The sequence below is a fragment of the Terrapene carolina genome, unplaced genomic scaffold, assembly GCF_002925995.2.
Source record: "Terrapene carolina triunguis isolate 2854851 unplaced genomic scaffold, T_m_triunguis-2.0 Scaffold30, whole genome shotgun sequence".
In the NCBI taxonomy this organism is placed as follows: Eukaryota; Metazoa; Chordata; order Testudines; family Emydidae; genus Terrapene; species Terrapene triunguis.
In genome coordinates this window covers 663,780-679,499 of record NW_020664381.1, presented here as the reverse complement: position 1 = coordinate 679,499, position 15,720 = coordinate 663,780, and the positions used below count along the sequence as shown (strand labels likewise).

The following is a 15,720-nucleotide window of genomic DNA, read 5'->3' as shown; positions in this document are numbered from 1 at the left end:
AGCTACACTAAAGCTAGGGTGTGGTATGTCTAGAAATAACCTCTGTGTACCCAGCATCTAGCACTATCGGATCCTATCCCTGGTCAGGGCCTTCAGGCTCTACTAGAATTCAAATAGTAAATAACGATAATAATGAAAAGCACTGGGACCCATTATTAACAAGGCCATAAGAACTGCCTGAAAGTTTGTAAAGAAAGATAGAACAATGGAGTGCAGTGTTGCAGCATATTTCTGGTTGTCTCTTAAATTTGGCTTCTGCCTGCAGCTCATTTAGGTCAGACATATGGAGAATGGTGCCATGGGTTTGGCAGGTTCTAAGCCACCAGCGATAGCTTCTTTTGCATTGGTAACTACTTCAGCTAACTTTCAACAATTAGTGATGGGCCAGAACTGGACGCTGGATCTGAACACTTCTGAACGTGGGGACAGTTTGGTCCGAGAGCCAAACTCCATGGCTGGGCCCTAACCACTCCTCCCTCCCCGCTTCCCCATTGCTTGTCACAATGCTACATACTGATCTGTCAAGGACAGTTGGGATAAAGTCATGTCCAATCCCCTCTACTTCCATGGTTGCGTCCTCTGCCGTGTTCAGCTCACTGGGCAGAGCGACAATGGAACCTTCAGGATCTACACCAACAATCTGAAAGGGAAGAATCACTTGTTAGCCACACTAAGAACCTAGGGAAAATGAAGCAGAAACATCTCCAATGAAAAAATTACCAGTGTTCATATAACCATATTTGGCTGCAAAACGTTTTTCTTCCCAAGGTATGCATGAATCTTCCTGTCCATTGGTATGGACAGACAGGACCCTTTTGCCCAGAAGTTTTCCTTCTCATCAGCTTTACAATTTAATCTTAGAAGCATGGGGAACTGAAAGTCTCAAGGATTAGTGATGGGGCTGTGGAGCCTTTTACCTCTAAGTCACTAGTCTGAATCCAGCTCACGTTGAGAGAAACTGAAAATTGTTACTATCAAAAGTGAGCTGTATCCATACACTTCCTGGTTCAGAAAAAGTGGAAAACAGACACTCTAATAATCAGGCTCACCCCAGCTGCAGGTGAGCGAGCAGTCAGTCAATGGCATCGCCCCAGAGGTGACATCAAGGGCATTTCTCTAGTCAAAGAAAAGGGCAGAAAAACACCAGGTAGCCACTGATGCTCAATGCGCAGGTCAGTCTTTCTACCTACTTTGCATTCCGGGCACTTCTCCTTCAGCTTTCTGCCAATGCCAGTGATGGTACCTCCTGTCCCAGCTCCACCCACGACCATGTGGACCTTGCCTGCAGTTAAAGGAGGTGAGAAGCATTTAGAGAGGATGGAAATGTTCTCCACAATTGGTTTATTCTGGCATGTCACATCAGTAGGTATTTTACACATGTTCTTGTGCACAGAGAACGTGTGCATGTCAAAAATTGGACAGAATTCATGCCAGTGAGCAGAAGCATTGTAGTGCTGTGATGTGCCAATAAGCTTCACTCCATTGTACTTTGATAGATTGCTAGCTTGGTAACTCGATCCTTTTGGACTACATTGTGTTGAAATGCTGCAGACACATTAGCAATAGCACACATTGGTTTGGCTGGTCTTAGCATCCAGCTAAGAGAGAGCCTGATTCTGCTCTGACATCAGTATAAGCCAGGAACAGCTCCACTGAAGTCATTGTATTTACACTGGTGTAAAAGGTGGTGGAAGTGAGAGTAAACTCAGGCCCTGAGAGTTTTAGGCTGTAACTACACTGGCAAAAATGAGACATAATTTGTTACTGGCTGTTGCCAGGGCTAGCGATGGTACACGTTATAGTATAGGTAGGGCTCAGGCTTTCTTGCCACCATTGTCAACTAACCTTGTTAAAGCACCTTGTTAAAGTGAAAACTGAGCCCTGTTTTCACTACACCTTTCACTCTTTCTACCACTGGGGATGGGTTCCATTTTTGCCCATCTAGACAAGGACTGAAATTCTTTTATTGCCTATTCCAGCCACCAAATGAAGCTGGATTAGTCTCTGCAGCACTCGCAAAGTTTTAATTTACTAATGACTTTGCAGGATCAGCTACCGTGTGCCGATTACTCATATGGATAGTCCCAGGGAGGCCTCTTGAGCCATTTAATCCTCTTAACTAACCCATTACAGTGATGCCACAACTGCAGATAGATGGCCACCTCCACTGTGTCATTCAGCACTTTGTCATGTCCACACATTCCCCAGGCCATCCTGTCACAGTTGAGAGCAGCAGAGGCAGTTGAGCTGAAGCCCCATTAGGTACAAGAGAGAGGAGACTGCTGGTTAGCCATTCTCCATGAGGGACCCACTACTTTGCAATTCGCTTCCTCCCAGGATCCAAATGAGCCCAACTGTGTTGCAAGGCTCATCTCTTTTCCCAGGCTTTTGAAAATGGAGGGGAATTGTAATTACAAGGGTGTGAAATTGTTCAAGGGGGAGGTGGGTCATCTCAAATTGCTGCACTCAGGCTTTATTTAAAGTTATGTCAAGGGTGCCTGTAACTTACCAAGTCCCTTTTTAGCTTTTCTATACATTTAAATAAATAAGTCCATAAAGTAACAGAACCCTCCCTCAGAAGGATATGGCATGTGCAATTCATGGCCGAGATAGAACAAACAGTACCTTCGCACTGCTCCAGGATCTCCTCAGCGGTGGTGTCATAATGAGCCATCGGGTTGCCGGGATTTCGGTACTGTTTATTACAACAGAGAACAGTGTATGTTACGGTTAACAGGGTGGGTCAGACACTGAACTAAGAACAGCTACGGAGGTGTTTTACTCAAGGCATAAAAAGCCCCCTCCTTGTCCTGCGCAACACTGTACCACAGTCCAAGCAGGCCCAGGGAGAGAGTCCTAGTAGTCTTGTAACTTGGTGTCTTGGGCTTTAGGGAGGTACTGCAGTGTGTGGTATGTTTTCCAGTGAGGAGCTAAACAGAAGGACGGGAATGTTGTCCCCAGCTATGGCCCTAAACCCAACCCAATGCCCCCCATGGAAGACACAGGCTGATAGAAAACCTGGTGCTGGCAATGCTGTCGGATGGCACATCCCTTCATGACTGAAAACAAAACAGACAGAGCCTGACGAAGACTGGCAAGAGGGGGAGCTGAATGAGGGTATGGGAGGGGGGTGTAGTGTCTGAGCAAGGGAATTCTGGAGGTAACACACTGGCAGAGACCAGAAGCGGGCATGAAGGGGAAATTATGCTCATAGGAGTGCTGTGACACTATTGAACAGATGTTGTTTGTGCCTCCCCTCTGTGCTAATCCCTTGCCACTGTCGGGTGTTCATGGGGGTGAAGGGGCACGACCACTGTGCCCTGCTCAGACATATTCCTTCTGGGACAGAGTATGCTGCTGGCCACCCCGTCTTGTGCTTCCAGAGGACAAGCACTCCTAGCTACCTCCCAGCCTGCAGGGCTAGGGGGTGAGGGGAAAGAAGGAGCTCCCAGAACTCTGAGCCCTGCAGTTGGTGCAGGGCTGCTGACATGGGTGTTTCTAGTTCAGTGGTGCCAATTCTTGTGCTATTTGGTGCTTTTCTTAAAGCTCCAGCTCCTGGAGGCCAGCAATTCCCTGAGAAACTCAGCTTTCATTTTTTAAAAAAGTGGGTTTTGAATCCACGTGGTTGCAGAGAAAAACCTGCAAATGTGACCAGAGTGCACCCAAAAAGCACATAATCCACATGGCAAAGAACCCTCCCCCTCATGTATTTGTTGTTGTTGTTGTTTGAAGCTCATTCGCAGAGAGGGCTGTAGAGAGGTCAATGAACATCTAGGCAAGAAGACTAAACTAATCTCTCCCTCCCGCAGGTGAGCCCTGTGGCAGGAACCTACCATCCCTGAGAATGTGCTCCTTGTATGTATGCGTCAATGTGTGGGGCTCAGATTACCACTGCCCATTCTGTAGCATGGGTTACTACAAGCAGTTTGTTTGACCTTCACTGTGAGCCTATTTATATACACAACATATTTTTTTCCAGTGCTGCCAGTCAAGGACCTTTCATAAGCATAAAAATTTACTTTAAAGTGGTGGTAAAACATTCTCCAGATAGAACAGGATCAAAATGTGCTCAAACCTCCAAAAACTTTGCCTCAGGTTTCACAGTCTCTGAATATGCCTCTTATTTTGTTTTTGCAGCCCAGTGCTTCAAGGAAGAGAAGTCAAGTCACACGTGCCATAAAAATGAGCATCGGTGTCTGGGAGAAGAAATGTAGTGGCAAGAAGTGCCACAATGGTACTGAGCATCTTACAGATGTGTAGCAGAATGGGAGAGATGAGCAGACCTAGGCAATCCTGTGCAATCCAGATTTAAAGAGAGAACCCAAAAAGTAATTGAATTTACCTGGTCCAGAATGTGGGAGTTCGGGATTTCATATCTCAGCCTCTGAGCAACAGAAACATTAGACTCAGGGGAATCAAAGTTGGAGGCTGGAGTCCTAACAATCTCAGAACCAAGAGCCCTTAGTATATCAACCTGTAAATCATAAAGCAGACACAATAAAGTGATCTCCTGTACTGCCGGTAATCTGAACCTATATATTCATATTAGTGACAAAAGCCAGACTGGGCTTTGCATTCATAAGACATTTAACATTTAGAGTGGTTTAGAGATACAATGTCTGATCTCAGTCACACTCACTAATGCTCTTTTACATCGTTCTGGCAGCATAATGGGCCTTTAAATTGGTTAGAAATGCCGCCTGAAAATACTCCTAAATACAGACGGCCTTCCCAACCTGGCATAAGGATTCTAGCCTGGCCATGCTCCTAGCCTCTACAATGAAGTGGTAGCTGGGGGGCATGACCAGAATCCACTGCACTACTACTATTTGCTGGTTTCCAAGAGGAATATGGAGCAAAGCATATGTTAGAGCACTCCCAAGGCTGCTCTAATGTACACCGTGGACTGGGCAGCCCCAGCACAGACCCAGAACACAGGTAGAGCAAACTGGCCATAAGCACAGGAACGGAGTACCTGAGAATGAGTGTTTATCAACAGAGATACACTTGTCTAGCGGTGAGAACAGGAGAGCTAGGTATTAGAGCTCTTCGGTTTCTGATCATTTGTTGGGTGGGTTATTACAGTTGGGCTGAGGAGGTGGTGTTTGATCCAGGTGAGGTTTAGGTTAGGGTTGAGGTTTGAGCCAAGTCAGGGCTAGGATTCAGGTCTGAATTCAAAGGTGCCAAAGTCTTGCAAACTGTTATTGTGAGATTTTTGCCCCAAATGGAGGAAATCTCACAAGATCATGTGAAATTTCTGCCATCTTGATGGGGTTTCTTGAGAAATCTGGTTAATACTCCTATGAAGTTAATATAAATATCTTCAGTTTACATAGAGGGAAATGGACAGAGAGGTTAAGTGACTTGCCAAAAGTCACACAAGAAGTTGGCAGCAGAACTGGAAATAGAACCAAGGAGCCCTGCATACCTTTCCTTTGCTCTAACCATCACACACACCCGTAGACATAAAATTGCATCATCTCTGTGCAGAAATGTACCATATTTGGCTAATATATTGCACCAGCTGCATAGCTGACACCAGATAATCAGTCAGATTATCATTGCCTGCTTCATTGTCCAGAGAACTCTTTTGAATAACTACAAAAATATGCCATTACTTGTAACTAGGATCGTTACCCTATATAGGAAAGGGTTCACTAGTTCTCAAGAGAGAGAACTTTCCCCGTTCCCAGGATTTCAGTGTAATACCATAAAGGACTCTGACCTTCTCCATGCTCATTTTCTCTGGCAACACAATGATGCAGCGATAGCCTTTCACTGCAGCAACCAGGGCCAGCCCGATTCCTAGGCAGTGGGGGAGGAAAGGGAATTATTCAATGACAGCATTTGGCAAGGTCAACTGACAGTCATAGTCTCCTGCACCTCCTGCATTAATCTGGTAAATGTAGCTCATGGATTTGCACTTAAAAGCTAAATAGCAATGTACCATCTTAGACTTTTTGCATGCTCTCTGACAGTCCTAGTGTAGGAGGATGTTCTAATTTGAGAGCTTACTTGTAATTAAGTCTCTGTGTCCCTGAGAACCGGGGAAGAGCAGTGTATTTTCACAGCATACAAACTGAAGGGACTGGAAAGGCTCAGAAGCATTTTTCTACACTTAGCAAAGCGCCAGTCTCTTGTTTTCCCACATGTGTCGTTTCACACAGAAAAGATATAATTACGCTTAGACAGCTCTCTGTTCTCCTCAGGTCTGCTTAACGCACCCCACCCCCAGCAGTCTAATTTGTGGGATAAAGCTGCCCATGCGCCAATCTCACTCCATCGCTAGTTGGCAAAGTGTATCTGTGCTCTAATTTCACTCTGAATGACTGATCGAGCCAGCTGTTCCCATGCTGGCTGGGGAAGGCAAATGAGGCTTTAGATTCTGAATTGATACAAGAGGATGCGCAGGGCAGGCGTGAAACATTGCTTCTGTACTAGGACACGCTGTTGAAAACGTCTGCAATACCCGCAGGAGGTTAAATTCAGGCTGCAGCCTGTCAGAGGATTGGTAGAAATAGCTTTAGTATTAGAGCTAGATCAAATGGTCAGATAAGAGAAAGGCAAAGAAATTCCACTGTAAGGCCCTGACCCTGAGCTCAATCATCCCATTCAGGCACAGCCCAGTGTGGGAGGCGGTGTGGAGTCACATGACCCCTAGACAAGTACAAGGAGGAATGCTGCCTCAGGGGTGCAGAATTCCTTCCTGAGCTCTGTGGCCTCTACACCCTTGTATAGGGTGCAGTTTAATCCCCCCTCAACTATGCTGGTCTTGTTTGGCCTGCTAGAGGGAGGGGTTGGGGGGAGACAGACCCATAGCCCTAGCTGCTTGGGGGTGCTGCAGTCCACCAGGAAAATAGGAAGGGTGCAGCCCTGGCCAGTTGTGTCTTCTTCTTGTGCAAGCTACAGAATGGGGGAAAGCTCCTGCACCTTCTCTCCCAACCATGAACTGGCCCTAGCTTGTTCCTGGCCAGCTGAGGCTAAATAAGGCAGATATGGAAGAAGCGATGATATATTTGTAAGCTTGGCAAAATTCAATTTTCATTTGTGCTATCATTGTGATGGATCATATTGATGTTTATTTTTAAGCATTTTAAAAGATTTGTAGCCATTTAAATGATCAAAGTTGTGGAACGTTATGGGGGCAGGGTAAGAGAATGACTTAATGACAGTAGACATCAAGGTTCAAAAAGTTAAAGCTTTATAGCTGCTAAAACACAAACTGTCCACATCACCTGTCAAAATATACAACCTAAAGAGCTTTCTACCATCAAATCCCATCTGCTTTTACTATTCATTCACTTGTCCATTTGTAATAAGCCTAATTCAAAAGTCCAGATCACTGGATTTTGCCTATAATAAGGTCTCAAGCAGCATTTTTCTTCCTTTGCCTATCTGTAAATTTTGATTGTTAGTGATGGAAATATTTTTGCATTGGTTTGTGTGTGTGTGTACAGTGAAATCAATATTTACTGACATTTCTAATCCTTCCAAGCCTATTTATTTGCTGGGGGAATTCAGGGAAATTCCCCTGTGAAAACTCGCTCTAACTATTCAATAACCTCGCAGCCAGGAAATGTGCTTTACGTGCGTCAGCTCCTCTAGAGCTTTTTGTTAGATGCATTGTTGTTAGCGAACTGCCCAATATTACCACACACTGGCTCTGCAGTTTTGACACCTTAGTGCGGTTTTAACCCATCTAGGAATTTCAGCACTAAATCACCCCTGAGATCTCACTTCCTCTGGTGTGTTGCAACACCTAGGCACAGTTTGGGATGGGGTGGGTGAGTTGTGGACAGAGACAGAGTTATAAGGACAGAGGCTAATTTCCAGACTAAAGCACGTAAAACAATGTAACACACATGTCTGCAACTGCACCTCAGGCAAGGGGGTAAATTTTCTTAATCAGACTTTCCCTGCAAACATGAATACATCAGCAACAGATAGGGTCAATGGGTACTGGAAAAGGGAAAACTGCATTTAACAGAAAAGGTTTAGCAAGCCTCATTTCCCCTCTTCATTGTAGTAGGAGCTGAAAGGTTCCAAAAGCTTCCATCCCACCCCCTCCACTCTCTCTCAAAAATATCAGGCCATCATCCTATTCCATTACCATGCTGTCCAAATGCAGGGCCACAAATCCAGTTCCTACCTGTGTTTCCTGATGTTGGCTCAATGAGTGTGTCTCCGGGTTTTATGATCCCAGCTCTTTCGGCATCCTCCACCATCCTCAGGGCGATTCGATCCTTCACACTCCCCCCAGCATTGAAGTACTCGCACTTTGCCACTAGAATTTGAAGGGGAGCCCAAATTACAAATGAGCCCAAATCCAACTTGCCTGCATACAATTTAATCTCTGCTATCAAATACACTAAAACCATCACAACAGAATGGCCTTCTACACAGAGAAACACATCAGTTCTTCTCCGATTCTCACCATTCACCCCCCTCCAAGAACACAAAAAGTACGGTATGTCATTGTAATTAACCACTAGCAAACCCCCAAACACATCGTTATCTGCAGCGTTAGTCTGTAGCATAAGGGCCAGGTACATAAGAGATGGAATGAAGAGATATTGTTTGTTTTACATTTTAATAGCATTTGTTATTCAGAAAAATTCAAGTCAATAAATAATAACAAGTTCTACTACTGAGTGCCAGATTTCTAAGTCTGTTTCATGAGCTACCAGTCCTCCCATTTCTGGACATAAGAGGATTGCCAGGTTGGGTCACACAGTCATAAAGTGAGTGTTTCTCCTTCCTCTGAGGCATCCAACAGCAGCCAGTGTCAGAGATGGAAGAAGTGAGTGCACGGCTCATGGGTAAGGCTACGATTTAGTCATGGGTATTTTTAGTAAAAGTCATGGTCATGGGCAATAAACAAAAACTCATGGCCTATGACTATGACTTTTACTATAAACACCCCTGACTAAATCTTAGTTGCCCTGGCCCCGCAGCCACCGCTGCTCTGGGGGGCCCCCGGGGTGCTGCTACTCTGGGGAGCCTGGGTCCAGCCCCACCAACCACTGCTCTGGGGGGCCCCGGGGCCAGATGCCTGAGGCTGCCGAGCACCGGCTGCTCTGGTCACCCCCAGGGCCACCCCAGGACAGCTGCTCAGGCGGTCCCCAGGGCCAGCCATACCAGCCACTGCTAGGGCGGTCTCTGGGGCCAGCTGCCCAGGGCCACCAAGCAACAGCTGGTGCGATTATCCCCGGGGCCGCTCAAAAGCAGCCTGTCTGGCTGGCTGTGGGGCCACCTTAGCAGCTGACATTGGCACTGGCTGGCCCCGGGGCTGCCTAAGCAGCTGGCTCCAGGGCCAGTTGCTCTGGTGGCCCTAGGGTCAGCCACACTGTCCGCTGCAGCTACGGAATTTCATGGAGGTCACAGAAAGTCACGGAATCCATGACTTCCGCGACCTCTGCTGCAAACTCACAGCCTTAATCACTGGCCTTTTCTGGTGCAGCAGTTCCTGTGTTGTTGTAGATTTATCAAGAGGTAGAGCTTTGAAAGTAACTTTTTGTGCTGTTTTTCTACGCTACCTAATGAAATAAATAATTATCACTGGGCCAGATTCTCATATTCTTACTCCTCTTGAGTAGTATCTTAGAGCCGTTTCATGCTCCCTTTGAAGCCAAGGGAGTTTTGATACTGGCTTCAATCAGAGCAGGATGGGGACCTTACTCCACAAGAAGTCCATGGGGCCAGGACAACTTTTGGAGTAAATACTACTCAGGGAGAGGAGGGGTAACAGAACCTGGCCCTGTCTGTTGAAGGCCAACAACTGAACTCGTGCTGAACAGAACAGGGAGGAAACAGGATGGAATTTACAATCTAAGAGCCAGTTTGTGTCACCTTAACCCACGCTGAGTTGTTAGGACCGTACTCTGCAAGGAACGCCCTTATGAAAACAAATCAGTAGACAATGTACTTTCAGGGTTTAAATTTTATGAGGTAAATTGCCAAAATCAGGCTACAGGGACATTCCAAAAGGCAAACATGACTATTTTTAGTCATTCCCACAGCATTGTTAACCCCTTGTTCACACCAGTTACCGCAAAAGTTTATTTTGCAGTGTACTTTGTGCTGATTGACAGGTGTAATAAAAGAGACCGTAAGGCCACTCATATAACTTATGTTTCCCTTCCAGTCCTGCACCAGCTGGGGAGATAACATCCTGGTAAATAGCAGCACTGCATATCTTCCTGGTTTGCTCACTGACTCTTTGAACAAGCCCCTTCTGTGTCTCCTGGGGACATGCCTCCTAGTAACAACCTCCAATGTATGGGCAGCCTGCAGAGGTGCACAAGTAATTAATAATCTGCCCGTTGCCTGTCCTCTCTCCATCCCTGCTACACCAACTCATCCAGCCTTTGATACAGGGGCCCTATACCAGGGGAAAGGTACACTGGAAAATGTCTTATCTTGAAATGAACCTCAGAGTGAGAAGAGCAGATGGGAATGGGACCCCAAAACTGGGAGAAAACAAACATTTAATCATTGTTAGCATGGAGACAAGCCACAGGACAATAACTGCCTGTGCTTTTTCTGATTTCCCTTAGCACCTGCAATGCTACAGCCTGCACATACAGGGGCCTTATCACCTGCTGAAAGACTAGCAATCCTTCAAGCGAAGAAAAAGATGCTGTTGAGGGACTGTAGTGACTGTATCCCAATAAAGGGATATGAAGGCAGAGGAGTGAAGGGATGGGTTCCTGGAGCATTCATAAAGAATCAGAATGGAATGCATGGTTCTGGAGAGGGACCTGATGCACATGATGCATGCGCTATGTTCTTTTTTTATTCAAGGCGTGTTATTTATTAACTATGTCATTTGCTGGATCACCTGAGACAATGAGACATGGGATATGTTGGCCAGAGAGTACAAGCGCTAGTAATACCAGGACAAAGATGAGGAAGACCTAGAAAAAGGTGGTTTGAGACACTGAAGGAGGACATGAAGAAAGTATGTGTCAGCTTGGAAAACGCACTTGATAAAAATATTTGGGATGACAAACAAGAACCACCAACCCCAAATGATGGGACAAGGCAAAGCTAAAAAATTTCACTGAGGAACAACTCTCTTGCATCATTAGAATATCCATCCCATTCACCCATCCCATTCACCCATGAAAACTCATGCTCCAATATGTCTGTTAGTCTATAAGGTGCCACAGGACTCTTTGCTGCTTTTACAGATCCAGACTAACATGGCTACCCCTTTGATACTCATCCCATAGTATTAATCTATATAATAAGATTCCAGGGTTATCATTCTGTGTGTGTGTCATTCTGAAGCCTAGAACGTCTGAGTCAGTGTGAAGCAATAGAAGCAGCTGCAAGCATGGTTGAGAGCTCTTTTTGTCCAGGATTTCACCAGGTTCAATCATCACTGGGATTTGCAGTCTGCTACTATCCAATTGTTAAGTTGTCAGATGATTTTCAGCGTTTTTACACACAACTATGAATTACACCCATGCAACAGCATGGGCTTTCAGCTAGTTCCTCCTGAAATCAATACACAAATTTTTCAGTCATTTCCTTGGGTACAAAACATTCATTATCCACAACTACCCCTGGCCTCAAAGTAAGAGCAACACACATCCCTGACTCTATTTCTCTAACCAGTTGGGGCATTTTGCAGAGGCGCTCCCTCCAGCTGTCCATAACATTCAGAAAGTCTCTCCACCTCCTCCTCCCTTCCCTCTGTGAGGCTCCCTCCCTTGCTCTCGCAGATGTGCAAAATGCAGCAAGCAGCTATCACAGAAGGCATGTCATGCGGCCTTGCCATGAGACACCTCCACCTTCCCTTCAGTCTTTTCGAATGCACACTCTGCTCTCATTCAGCAACTACACAAGGTATAGTTAAAAGTCAACTTTTTTCTTCCCGAAGTGTCCAGTAAAAGGAGGCAGAGGGGAAAGCTGGGTCTCCCAGAATGGCAGGAGGAATCAACTTCACTAATGTCTATGGTATCCTGAGAGCAAAAGTTCCCTTTGCTCATTCCAGCAAACAGGCCTAAATTTCTAAAGATCCTGGCATCCTGGACCTTTCCAGATCACCGGGCATTAATAGCTGTGAACCTTCCACAGTGATTGGCCAGCCCTTGCAGCAATGAGACATATCCTTCCTGTTGATAAAATCTTTGATGTGGTGTGGGGGGCAAAGAATAGTCCCTATGTAGTTCAGGAACCCCATCTATGCAAAGCCATCAATAACTTCCTGTGCATTGCTATGCTTTGTGACACAGCACAGCAGCTCCCTCTGAACAGCACTGCAAACCTCAGTGACAACAGGCCTGACAGTTGATCTACCAACAAACTGGCTAGCCACTGACCAATGGCAATCAGAGGCGGCGAGCTCCCAGATGGTGAGGGCCACATATTTCTCCATGCTGAGGGGACCTCTCCTGTTGGTGTTCTGCTGCTGCAGCTCAGGGGTGAGCTCTGCACAGGTCTCTATAGGAAAGTAGCCGTCCGCCTCCTGAAGTTCTGCTGCTGCTGCTGCTGGTCATCCCAGTTCTGAGTCACCCTCTTGTCCCACCAGTCACTGCTAATTCTTTGAGACCATAAAGGGCTCTCATCCACGTGAACCTGCTCCAGGAAAATTCCCTGCAGAAATAACTAGTTGAATTCATCCTTCTGCTCCTCCTTCACCTGTAGCCATATAGGCCAGCCATCCAAAGCCACCAAGCCAAACCCATCTGGGTGCACAACTGTTAAAGCACATACCTCATCCTGTTTGTATTAACGGCTGTCATGATTGTGGCGCTCAGGAGCCACTTGAATTGGGTGGGACAGTCCCGAAATGCAGAGTTCAAGTCCCGTTCCCGGGCTGAATGACTCCCTGCGACGCCGCTCTGCGCCTGCCTGAGACTCAGGGGCAGCGCCAGCCTCTTCCTAGTGTTGGGGGGGGCTGAGGAGGGCCTTACCCTCACCACGAGGCCCCACCCCCTGCTCCTCCTATTCCACCCCCAAGGCCCTGGCCAGGCCAGAAGTCGGAGCTGGGCTGTGGTAAGAGCCACCCAGGGAGCACGGGCCACTGTGGGGAGCCCCAGACTCTCCACCTGCCCTGGGTGACGCATCCCAGGGGTGGGGACATGGGCAAGGAGCCACTTTTGGGCATCCCACCCAGGGCACGTGCAGGATTCGGGGTTCCCTACAGCAGTCTGTGCTCCCTGGGCGGCTCTTACCATGGCCAGGCTCCAGCTTCCAGCCTGGCCGGGGGTGGGGCCACGGAGGAAGAGGATGGCGGGGGCAGGGCTCCTGCATGTATCCCACTTTTGCCTTTTGAAAAGGTGGTCACCCTAGTGCTCAGCAGTGTGTCCTCCACCATGCTGCCTGACAGCAGTTCTGAAATGGTGCTGGCAAAATACAGATGAAGACATGGATGACAGGAGAGGAATCATGGGAATTTTTTACTTTGACCCCAGACTTTTAATGGCCCGGTCAGCAATGCTGACCGGAGCCGCCAGGTCTCTTTTCAACCGGGCGTTCTGATCGAAAACTGGACACCTGGCAACCTTACGGAAGATGTATGAAGTGTAGCATTGGCCATGTCTGTCCCAAGATATTAGAGAGACAAGGTGGATGAGGTGATATCTTTTATTGCACCAACTTCTGTTGGTGAGAGAGACAAGCTAAAGCTAAACAATCTATTCCACCTTGCATTTTGCTGTGATGCTAGGAGTACCCTTCCCAGCAGGGCCGGCTCCAGGCACCAGCTTGCCAAGCAGGTGCTTGGGGCGGCCACTCCAGAGAGGGGCGGCACATCCAGCTATTCGTCGGCAATTCGGCAGACGGTCCCTCACTCCCGCTCGGAGCGAAGGACCTCCCACCGAATTGCTGCCGCAGATCGCAATCGCGACTTTTTTTTTTTTTTTTTTGCGCCGCTTGGGGATGCAAGAACCCTGGAGCCGGCCCTGCTTCCCAGACCTGAAGAAGAGCTCTGTATGGCTCAAAAGCTTGTCTCTCTCACCAACAGAAGCTGGTCCAATAAGAGATAATACCTCACCCGGCTTGTGTCTCTCTAATGTAGGAAGATGGGCAGGCAGGAGAGAGATGCTGCCATCTTTAAAGGAGAAGGATGGTCCAGTGATTAGAGCACTAGCCTAAGACTTCAGCGATCTGCATTCCAGTCCCCTTTCTTTCTGTGTGATTTTGGGCAAGTCACTCAGCCTCTCTGTGCCTCAGTTCTCCATCCATAAAATGGGGATAACAACACTTCCCTACTTGACAGAGGTGTTGCAAGGATAACTCCATTAGAGATTGTGCAGCGTTCAGGTACTACAGTAATGTGGGCCATACAGAATAGATTGTTTTGTACTGTTTTGCTGTTCCCCCAGGCTCTGCCAAAGAACAGGAGCAGCAGCTACATCAGCTCTGAGATTTTCTCCCTCCAAAACTGCTGACCCTGATACTCCTCAATTGCACTCGGTATTGCAAGTAGCGGAGTAGCTCCACAGCACACAGCCTATTTTTTAAAAATGGAGATTAAAATCACAGAATACGTACGTTCCAGCAGTAACAAAAATGCAGCTGAGCAGTGGGGCTAGTAATAGTAGTAGTAAGAGTCTTCCTGTGAAGACCATCTTGCTGGATCAAGGCCTGGGTTACTGTCAGTCAGGTGCTTGTTACACTGCCGTTTGAAATGTAGACCACTATTTTAGCTCTGATAAATAACCGTAACGGAAAGGTCTAGAAGTATCCCAGATATGCCATATTTCTCCACCTTCTTTTCACACTTTCCCAACCTTAGTTAGTTACTCCTGACTCTCTTATAAAAGAGGCCTTGTCCCGCCCAGCTTTTGAGCTTGCCACTCAGTTCAGAAAACCTGACAGAAGAGCAGTGGACTTCGGATACTCACAGAGCTCACACTTCAGTCCATAGGCTTTCCCAATCTTGTTGATTCGAACCAGAGGGGTGCGGCCAACTTTCTTCAGAATATTCGGCAGGATGTTTGTTTCTTCCGGCCTGTGTTAGTGGAGGCAGAAAAAAATACACTGAGGGTAACTGTGACTGTCGTTCAAATCCACATAAAAAGGAAACCAGAGCATAACTTGAGAGAAATAGAGGCTTCCACATCTGCAGGAGAGGAGGGCTGAGGGAGATTTTGATTCCAGGACACCATACTAATTGCCTAGATTACTAATGATGATAGGCATCAGTGATGGAAAAGAGCTACAATCTCTGTCAACTGGACTACAGGAGGGTGTGGTAGGAAATACCGCCATCCCCTACATCAGCAACACCCCCTAATGAATAACTTCATTTTAGCTGCCTTTGTGATGCGACTCGCAGGACACTGTTGCCCATTCAAAAACCAAACATTTCCCTTCTTACTGCTTCCACCCTCTTACTTCTCTTGCCCTGTGGCTGTGCATGCACTGATCAGCTGGAGGGGGGCTTCAAAGAGCCACCTGTTACCAGAGTTGGCCTTTTAGCCCCCCATGAAGGAAAAACTCAGCTTTGGCTTTCAAAAATCTAAATGTGTAGCCCTTTTCCTTGTGAAGTTAGTCTTGCAAATGTAAACTAACGTAACCTGATAACTAGGGCAAAAAAATAAAAATAAAAATAAGCCAGGCTGCAGCAGAAGACTGGGATCAATCTAAAGATTCTCTCTCTCTCTCACACACACACACACACACACACACACACACACACACACACACACACACACACACACACACACACACACACACACACACACACACACACACACACACATT

The 15,720-nt window shown here is 46.9% G+C and overlaps 1 protein-coding gene across 1 annotated transcript in view; it reads right to left on the bottom strand.

The window, feature by feature from the left end:
- Positions 1–15,720, bottom strand: part of LOC112119788 (cystathionine beta-synthase-like) — a 39,228-nt gene that overhangs the window by 12,269 nt on the left and 11,239 nt on the right. The window contains exons 2-8 of the mRNA XM_024218578.1: positions 14,859–14,965; positions 8,150–8,284; positions 5,726–5,805; positions 4,343–4,474; positions 2,626–2,695; positions 1,191–1,282; positions 515–640 (exon numbers count right to left, since the gene is read on the bottom strand). Coding sequence (XP_024074346.1) covers positions 515–640; positions 1,191–1,282; positions 2,626–2,695; positions 4,343–4,474; positions 5,726–5,805; positions 8,150–8,284; positions 14,859–14,965 — 742 coding nt within the window. The remainder of the gene's footprint in view (positions 1–514; positions 641–1,190; positions 1,283–2,625; positions 2,696–4,342; positions 4,475–5,725; positions 5,806–8,149; positions 8,285–14,858; positions 14,966–15,720) is intronic.